General features: G+C 46.5%; 1 protein-coding gene across 1 annotated transcript in view; it reads right to left on the reverse strand.

Annotated features, from left to right (window-relative positions):
- Window positions 1–8,822, reverse strand: part of B4GALNT4 (beta-1,4-N-acetyl-galactosaminyltransferase 4) — a 175,980-nt gene extending 167,158 nt beyond the window's left edge. Inside the window, exon 1 of the mRNA XM_081875214.1 lies at window positions 8,569–8,822. Coding sequence (XP_081731340.1) covers window positions 8,569–8,719 — 151 coding nt within the window. The 5' untranslated portion in view covers window positions 8,720–8,822. The remainder of the gene's footprint in view (window positions 1–8,568) is intronic.
- Between the last annotated feature and the right edge of the window lie 1,612 nt (window positions 8,823–10,434).

The following is a 10,434-nucleotide window of genomic DNA, read 5'->3' on the forward strand; positions in this document are numbered from 1 at the left end:
TATCTGGCATTGGCACAAGGTCAGCTATAAAGCAAACCAAGAGAGCAGCCCAGGAACTGCACTCCCACCTGAGCACGCAGCATTCCAAATACAGCAAGGCTCCAGGCTGCTCACAAGAGAGGAAACCTCACTTTGGAAAGAAGACCAATTCCCAGATTTAAACAGACTTGCAAGCATGTAGGAGAAGACAGTTGCCCATCTCTGGGTCCACCTGCCAGCTGCAACCCCTCCAGCAGCCTCTTGCTCGCCACCACTGCTCCATATTCAGTCGGTGTTAGAAACTCAGACATATAAGCTAATCACTGCATGGTTAGAGTGTTGGACTAGGACCTGGGAGACCAGGGTTCAAATCTCCACTCAGTCCTGAAACTCACTGGGGGACCTTGGAGTCAGCTGCAGCCTCCTAACCTACCTTGCAGGGTTATGTAGGGATTAACTGAGGAGGAGGGGTGAACCATGTACTCTTGGGAGGAGAAGGTGGGATAGAAATGCAGTAAACAAGCTCTTCTGCTTGCTTGCTTGCTTGCTTGCTTGCTTGCTTGCTTGCTTGCGAAAGCTGGAGGGGCCAGCCAGATGGAGATGTCAGTCCTTAAGGGGCTTTAAAAGGCTAATCACACTCTGAGGAGAGCACTGGGGGGGGAGCAGAACAACTGGGAGGGTGAGGAGGGGCAGTTGCTTACTAGATGCTATTCTTGGCCAACTGCTACTTGCCCCAGGCAAAGGGTAGGCATGCAAGCAGCTGTCTCTCAGCTAAGGAGATATTAACAGCCATACAGGTGTCTCTAGTCTGCTGCAAATTGGATTTAGCTTCTTCAAACTGGAATTCAAGTCAGATTTTGGCTCCAAACAGAAGCAGGTTTCAAACTTGGTTCAGTAGCACATTCCATCAGTTACAGGTTAAGATTTCCCACCAATTTTGAATTTTAACAGCTCATTTAATTCCAGCTTAAGCCTCTGTCATTTGGATGGAAAGCACAAGCAATTTCAACAGCAATACCCCCCAAGGGAGCTTCAATAGATGCCACTCTGACCTGCCTATAGAATCCACATGACAGCCATCACTGCAGCAAAGTATTTATACTTGCATAAATCAGAATCCCAGGGGGCCCCTTCAGTTTACAACTTTGTCTCTGCTGCAGTTTCATACTTTCCACCACCTACCTTAAAGTGCATTTTATCTAAAGCTCTTTGTCCCCTCCCCATACTTATCCCTCCCTCCATCAAGGATATTTGAATTTCTGTTAGTCTGCAAAGCTGAAGAAAAAGACTCTTGCAGAGAGGCTCATTCAACTCTTGTACAGCAGTGGAAGAGGCACTGCAAACCTCCTCAATTCACTCGTTTTTGGGGGGTTGGGGGTGGGTCTCAATCAAACAATTTCCCTGTACTACCCTTCAATTCCTGGATTCCATTTTTTAGAAGATGAAACAGTCTCTATTGCTTCTGTCCAGTTCATCATCCCAACTCTGCTTGCTTTTAAGAGATGTAAGAAAGAAGCAAAAACGATGCCCAAATATTCTTCACCCGGTTCTGGTGTAACATGCAAAGCAGGACTCCTGGATTTCACCTTCAGTCCTTCACCTATTTAACAAGGAAAAAAGAAAAGGAAGTGCCCCCGCCCAGCTTATAGGTAGCATATGAAGCAGCTCTTGGAACTTTCTGTTGGTACATCATCGGTGTTCTCTCAATAACATGAAAATAGGAACAATGTCTTTTTAGCAGAGCTTTATCTTAAGAACCAAATATCATCATCATATATTTAGTTATGTCTTGCCATTATCCTTGACAGGGATTCAAGGTGGCTTACAGATAAGAAAAAAACAGCTAAAAACATTTTTTTAAATCATAAAAAGCAATTAAATATTGGTAGAATTAAAAACTATAAAATTGATTAAAAATCTACACCTGAGTACAATATAAACAGCACAGCACCAGCCGCTTCATTAAAAGAAAGCAGTTCCCAAAAGTCTGTTGGAGTAAGAAAGTCCTCACTTCCTCATTAAATAATTTGCTAGTTTCTTTTTTAATAGGATTTATAATTTGCACCGGGCCTTCAGAGAAGCCCACTATAAAGAAATAGCAATGAAAAATCCTACATCATCATTCCCTACTTTCTCCCCTCTGCACCTTACAAACTCTGCAGGGGATACACAACCCACTGGCCACCAAGTCACAACTCTGCCTACAGACTGAGACACCACCATCCTTTGCACACTTTCAAGGGTCACGGTGAAACGGGCCATCAGATCAGTTTGATATGAATGTTTTTACAAATAACAATTGGCCCATGAGCAATCACCATAGAAGGCAGTCATCAGATTACAGTCAGATAGCAAATACGGTAGGTCTGGTAAAATAGGAATGAACTTACCAGCCTTTGGTCACCCCACCCTGCACGTTTAGTGATTTTATATATCACTAATTCAGCTTCAAAGAAAGTCTCCCTATATTAGATCATTGGGCACAGATTCATAGTGTGCACATTTGCTTTTCTGATAAGAGTTTACAGCAGCGTTCATCTGTAGGAAATTATTGTTCATCCAGTTGCACTGTTAGCAAGCTGAATCAGGCTGCAGGAGGTGGTGTTTCCTTACCACTGTACATGCCACTTTGAGTAAAAGAGCACATCAGCTGCCAGATTGGGGAGATACCCCTCATAAGGTTTGTGATGAGAAACACCGTCAGTGGTTTTCTCTAAATGCTTGCACGCATGAGAGCAGGATGTGATGGGAGTGTGTCTATAGCGAGTGTTTAATTATCCACATCCTCCTCTGTATCAGCATATCTAGTCAGCAACAAAACCACAACAGCAGCTGAATTCAGATCCGTTGGTGTCAATGGCTCAAATCACATATGTCTCCCAATTACTTCCAATAGACACACCACTTCATTGCACAGGCAAGTCTCCATAAGTGGTACTGATACATTTAAATTGCCACAGCCAATGTCCCTCCCACCTCTATGATTCTCTAATTGCATTTGAGCCTCTTCCACACATGTTAAAGGGCCAACACTCAACCAAAGGCAATACCTTCGCCGGCCACCAGTAAGTAGCTCTAAATCTTGTGTCACTGTCTCTGCTCTGAGCCAAGAAGATGGAAAACCTAGGCCCCACATATATGATTGATGGGCTCAGTGGATGGTGCTTAGTCACATCTGAATCAATGGAAAGAAGGATGTTGGCTACACAGGCCCACATTCAAAGGAGCAAAAATATGGTATAACAAAACAAGGCTAAGGCCCACATCCCATGGAGGTGATAAACCTGTGGGTCAATATCATTTCAGAAGACAGGTGGTGGGCTTGTGAATCTGAATGCACCTTTCCACAATACCATATCACTCTGGCATCTTGGCTTTCTCCATAGACGAAATTGTTTGCATAGGAAAACATTAGATCATCTGAGCCAGTGGTGCTACTACAACCCAACTAGCAAGCAGAGCTCCAAGGCCCTGGACCACCCAAGGTTCCTTCATGACCCCCCCCCAAGACTCCCTATGCATTGGCAGCAAGTGGCTCCAACCTTGATTTTCAAAATTACTGATCCTGGGGATGAAAGAAGCAGACAGCTATGTCAATTAGATGCTAGCTATGAGATTGCAGGGTCAATGAGACTACTGAGGGTGCTTGGCCCAACCCCATGCTATTCCAGTACTCTCACTGATACTACAACCATGGAGGTGGTGTCTGATTGGTCAAGCTCACTGCCATTCTCACTATGGCACCAGCAACTTTTAAAAGTAATGTGTAAGGCAGCCGGAGCCTTGGAGAAGCCAACTGATGCAGCATTCCACAGCACATGCTGGCCAGCAGCCGTACCCTCAATACCCTCAACTACCTTGCCTGTGAACTAGTTCTCAGTGGCATCTGCAGCAAGCAAAGTTATCTCCTGGAAGGATTGATTACCATAAGGTGAAGGCATGGGATATCAGCTTTTGTATCTTCCACTGGTGAAACACGTGCATTCAGAAACTTACATCATTATTCACTCAAAAACATTTGTTAAAAGGGTGGGGGAGAGGAGAAAAATGTGAGCCTCTTAGCAACTGACTATCTCTGTAGGCTTTGAGAATCATGACTTAGACAAGAACCTGCAGTACTTCAGATGTTGTTAGACTACAACTCCCATCATCCACAACCACTGGCTATGCCAGTCGAATCGGATTGAAGTTGGAGTCCCAACAATGTCTGGAAGACCACAGATTCCTCACTCCTGGTTTAGACCAACCTGTTGCCCTCCAGTCACAGCCAGCATGGCCAATGATCAGGGATGATGGGATTTGTAGTCCAACAAAATCTAGAAGGCACCAGGCTACGGAAGCCTGGTTCAGACCCCTACTTATATTTTGCCAGTCTGAAGGCTATAAGTACACATATAAGATTACTAGCTCCAACAAACTTCAAAATAGATCAGACTGATAACTTTGATTCCAGGCAGGGTTGCACTGGTCCGTCATTTACACTTGATCCAGAAGTTGAGAAGAGAGTTATCCTACAACAGTGAAAAAATGTGCCCTTAATGTTTATTGCAGAAGAGCTTTATTTCAAGCTTCCCCTTTAACCATCACCCCTACTCCCGCATTAGTGAAAGATGTTGAATATCCTGCTAGATCTCCAAGCACCTCGCACTGCATCAAAGAGTGAAACTTCTGTATCTATTGGTCAAAAGATTCAAATACAGTTAAGTACTTAATTTGTTCCAGAGGTCCGTACTTAACCTGAAACTGTTCTTAACGTGAAGCACCACTTTAGCTAATGGGGCCTCCTGCTGCTGCCGCGCCGCCGGAGAACGATTTCGGTTCTCATCCTGAAGCAAAGTTCTTAACCTGAAGCACTATTTCTGGGTTAGCAGAGTCTGTAACCTGAAGCGTATGCAACCCGAAGTACCACTGTACTAGGAAAATAAGAACATTTTGCTTTAGGAAGCTCAATAGCCATCTTCAATGAACTCATTATCACCCTAACAAACATCCTAATTTGAGCATACTATTAACACACAAGATCTTGGAATTTACATTATTTTGGTAAAGAGCATCATCAAGCAGCATAATAGTCACTGTTTTCCCCTAAACATCTTTTATTTTCTTGTAACAGCTTGCAAGAACGAGTGCAAGAGCAACTCCTTTGCACCTCAAACATTTTAGAGTGCATTCTGATGGCTCAGTCCTTTGTGTGACTTATACAGTGGTGCCTCGGTTTAAGAACAGCCCTGTTTAAAAACTATTCAGTTTGCGAACTCTACAAAACCAAAAGTTGTGTCCCAGTTTGCGAACTTTACCTCGGTCTAAGAACGGAATCCAAATGGTGAAAGGGCACCGGCGGCAGGAAACCTCATTAGGGAAAGCACACCTCAGTTTAAGAATGGTTTTGGTTTAAGAACGGACTTCCGGAACACATTAAGTTCGTAAACTGAGGTACCACCGTAATAGCAATAGAATTACCGTATGTAGAAGAACAGTAGTGCCGGTGAAACACTGCAACTTATGGCATGGCCAACACTGCAATTTACTCAAGGTGCTGCACTGATGTAGCAATGTTATGGCAGCACCACAATCCGCTATTGCAGGGGTGCACAACCTGCAACCCTCCAAATGTTTCTGGAGTACAACTCCCATCAGCCCAGCAAGCACTGCCAGTGATCAGAGATGATAGGTGGTGTAGTTCAACAAGATCTGGAGGGGCACAGGTTGTGTACCTCTGTGCTACTGCCGTATGAGGCATTTGGGCCACCACTGCATGGCCCATGATAGCCCAACGCCATGCATTTTTTAAAAAAAATAATAATTTAGTAGTCATAATTGGATTAGTATTGAAAAGCACCATAACAGAATAAATATTACTCCTATCTCTTGTAGAGGATCATTCTGTAGTCATTTAAGCACCTTACAACATCAAGATCGCAAATTCTTGGTAGTGGTTAATCAAGAAACCACTTTTTAAAAAATGAACAGCACGTTCTCCAAAATACGCACAGAGGCACATGCTCTATAAGAATTCATTCATCCACTAGACTGCTCGGTAAAAGGCTTGTGATTAATTTAGGTACAGCACAACTCTAACAGCAGTTTCACCTCTGAAATAGGCTCAGTATTTCAACCTATGATTTTTGCTGTATAATCATTCTCAAACATCTAAAAGTAAAGCAATTTTGTGAAATATTCACACATCATCATTTCATGTTAGGACTGAGAAAACAGCAAGTTTGACTTATTACTAACACAACTTTATACAAGGAATTATTCCTTGATTGTTTTAAATACATTTATGATGCTCGTAATTGTAGTGACCCTTTTTAGGGATAGAGATTAGTGCCCTTTAGTAGTTCTTGAAAAGATCCTTTAGAAACAGGAAGGTCAGATACTGATGCCTAATTCACATTTTTTATCACAGAGGTGTAAATCTGAAGTAACTACCAAAATCAGAAGTGATCACTAGTGAAAGGGGAAGGATAACCAAATTCAATACTGTACTATTAAGTCACATTTCCCCTTTGTGAAAGAAAATAAAGCAAAATTCATATTTTGAAGACACCCCACATTCTTGTATAAAGTTGGCTTTTTAAAATTAAATATAGTACTGAATGGAATTGTAAACCAGAACCAGATTTCCTGAAATATGCTGAAATTTAGTTCCACTCTTTTCTGTGGCAATTATTTTGCTCTTGGAATGCAGACAATAGCCCACACCCAACCCTTTTGTAGCCTCTGTTTTGGAAGCAGGTTTCATGATTACACAAATTTTCCCATTGCAAAAAGGACTCACAACTAAATGCCAGTTAAGATTTTTAAAATGTTGTGCCACTGAAATCGGCACACAAGGGTATGCAGTAAGGCAACACAGAGTTTTTGATTAAAATCTCTGGGACTCTGCAAAAATCACTATCTTAGCTTTCACTATAGAAATTAATGCATGTTTCTGGTCCTCTTGGTTTCACATCTTAGCTTAAAAATGCCATTTCACAGTAAAAATAAAAAAGGTTATATGTTTTAAGGCATATTTTCCAAAGAATGGTTCTAAATATCTAACCAAATCAAAGGACAGTGGAAAGCTGTCAATTTCTTGTTTTTATCAATTCCAGAAAAAGATTTTAGAAACTTTGTATCTGCCAGCTATGGCTCCACATCATTTCCTGTTTGTGCAAGATATGTGCATATTATACTCATACCTGTAGCTGGAAATACACAAGTCTGAGGGTCCTGGCCCAGTCAAGAACCAAAAGCTACATTTCAATAATAACTTGAATCTGGGGAGTGCCTCCAACCCATTCCCTTAATTTTCATCTTCATGCTGTTTCTTCCATGTAGCTAGACATCAAACACATGTGCTAGTGAACAACCATCACTGCAGGAGGTGTTCTACCCTCCTGCCTCTCCAATACCTACAAGAGCACATCCCCCTAGGTCATTCACAACCGCCAGCGGCATAAAGATAAAGCTGTTGCTAGGTTGGTAAAGGGCTCTTTTAACAAGCCTGCACAAAACTCAGCAACTGACCTGGTTAGAGAGCTGGATTTTCCATGTGCTTTGGAATTCTCTCCCCCCCCCCCCAACATATACAGTGGAGCTCTGTGCTCTGGATTCAGAAATGATCACACAGTCTTGCTCTAAAGAAATATTGAGTTGCTGCTACAAACACTCTGCCACAAAGACTAAAGACCTGGAGGGTTTGGACAGTTTGTTGGCAATTACAGCCAAGTGCCTGACCTGAGCTTTGAAACCCAGCTAACCACACAGAGGCTCTTCTGTATGCCTCTCTGAATCAAAGATTGCTTCCTTTGTCTTGGCAATCCTTGGTACATTTACTTGGGTGTAAGTCTCCTTGGACACAGTGGGGCTTCTTTCAGAGTAAACATGCACAGAACTACAGAGTTTCCAATACCAATTCTCCAGCCAAAGGGGGAGTATTCTGCAAATTGGGAGAATGTAAGCACCTTAAGAGATCAAGGGTTTGGCAAAGGCAAGAGCTCGGCTGTCCTCCTTGAACCGAGATCAATTCAAATAGCCACGGCTTTTTATTTATTTATTTATTTATTACTAATATTAGTGTGTTCACATGCACTCCTTTAAAAGTTATGAACAGCACCAGGGTTGGGGAAGACACTGGAAGGCGAAATATATAGCAAATACCAGTATATGAAAGGACTTTTGAGAGTTGGCACTCTACCTACAAAGTGCAAAAATGAGACAATGGCCTTGCTCCTAATGAGCAAAGAGTACATATCCTTAAATCACTTATATCACAGTCTTTCCTCTTCTCCAGGTCAGTGGAGCAGGAATCCTAACTTACCATCAAGTGTCAGTATTTAAAGTGGGTCTTGGTGGTAACTATTCCAGATAAAGTATTCCAGGGCACAAGAGTTGCGGTCTCTGGAGGGGGCTGCACGGGCGAGATTATTACACTTCGCTTTGATTCAAAACTAAGTAAGGGGGGGGGGGAAAGAAGGAAAGGAAAGGAAACGATTGATTTGGGAGTAACTGAACAAAGGCTAAAGAAGATCCCCTTTGAGGTGGGGAAGGCCCTCACTCCGGGGTAGGCAGGGGGGATAAAAAGGGGCCCCGCCGCCTGCTTACCTCTGCCGTAGGCGAAGTGCAGGCGCAGCGCCTTGCCTTGGCGCACCAGGCTGATGTGCAGGTAGGTGAACCACACGGCGAAGGTGAGGAGCACCAGGAGCAGCAGCAGCTTGAACTGCTTCCGGATCTTCTTCACCGGGAACCACAGCATCCTCCAGGCAGCATTCCCGGGGGGGTCTGCCTGCCCCCGGGGGGTGAGCGAGGGGCCCCCGGGCCGCGAAGGGAAAGCGGCGGCGGCGCAAGAGGTGTTGCCGGGCGGGCGCGAGGAGTGCGCGCCTAACCCGGCCGCCGGCTCGGCCCCTCGCCGCTGCTCATTTCGCCCCCAGCGCCGCTCCCCTCACAGCTACGCCCGCTCCCCTCACCTGCAACTTCGGCGCCTCGCGGCTGGCGCGAAAACTTCGCTGTGGCGCTGAGGAGGACGCGGAGAGGCGCCCGGCGGAGATGCGGGGAGGGGGCTCCTAGCGCTCTCCCCGGAGCGGAGCCCAGCCGCCTCCCGCCAGGTCCCGGCGGCGAGGGACAAAGGCATCCAGGCAGCGGCGGGGAGCCATCGGGGAGGCTCCCGGCGACCGGGAGGGGAGGCGACGGGTCGACGTCGCCCGGAGCCGCGGGGCTGGCGGGTCGCTCGCTCGCTCGCTCGCCGAGACCTCCCTCCTTCCCGCCGGGCTGCCCAGCTGCCCAGAATCCTCTCCCCAATGTGATAATCCGTGCACGGCAGGCAATGAATGGAGGGAGGGAGGAGGGAGGGAGGGAGGAGCAGCAGCAGCAGCGCGGAGTTTCTCCCCCTCCGCCTCCTTCTCCCCGCCGCCTCCTGGCTCCGGGGCTGCTATTGCATTGCACTGGCTCCTCGGCCCGCGCTTTACATTGTCCTCCTCACGGCTGCAAAGCAGCGGCTGCTGCTGCTGCTGCTATTACTACGCCCGTCCTGCGCGCGCGGCTTGCAGCGATGCTCTGGCGGCACCACCATCGCCTCTTCGCCACCGCCGCTGCTCTGGCTCGGCTCGAAGAGAGCAGCATCCCCACGCTGTGATGCAACCGAGGCTGAAACGGGGCAGCCAGACAGACAGACCCGCCGGGCCCAATCGGAGCCCGGCACTTCTCCCTCCGTCCAATCCTCGGCTTCAGGAGGCGGCGGCGAAGGCGAGGCTCGGCTGTGAGCGGCGTTCATCTCCACGCCAACGTGCAAACATCCACCTGGGGAGCGGACCCGGCGGATGCCGCGGCGAGGCGAGGGGGGGAGCAAAGAAGGAAGGCGAATGTCCTTTCACCTCCTGCAAACATCGTAGGCTTTGAGTGCAGCTTATGGAAGAGCACTGTGGCTTTTCCAGCTTCGGGAAGGAAACTCTCCCGTTTCCTGCGTGTTGGGGCTCGTTCTGTTGCAAGGCGAATTGCAATGGTATTGCGGCCTCCCCTTAGCGAGGGATGGTACCTTCCCAACAGATGCAAGCCGATACTCTAATGAGAAGGCAGCAAAGGATGCTCCAAGATGGTTAAGGCTGGGGAGGGATGCTGGCGTAGTCTGGGGCGGCCACAGGTAGAAGTGCAAAACCGTGTGCACTTGTGGAAGGATGCAGGCGCTTTATTCTCTCGCATGTGCACAAACAGCAACAAATCCAAACGCCGTGCACCTTATATCTGAATATCTTTGCTTTTGTCTCAAAAGTTTATTATTTCTTGCTGGGAATGACCAGAGATCAGACACTGACAACCTTCCCCAACATGGTGCCCTCCATCTCTTTTTTGGTCTACAAACCCTATTGCCCCTGTGCATTGGCTCGAGGGCACCAAACACCTTGCCCTTCCAAAACACCTTGGAGAAGGCTGTCATAGAATCGTGGAGTTGGAAGGCATCCCCAAGGGTCATCTAGT

The sequence above is a fragment of the Podarcis erhardii genome (genome assembly GCF_964252035.2).
Source record: "Podarcis erhardii genome assembly, chromosome: 1".
Classification (NCBI taxonomy): domain Eukaryota; kingdom Metazoa; phylum Chordata; class Lepidosauria; order Squamata; family Lacertidae; genus Podarcis; species Podarcis erhardii.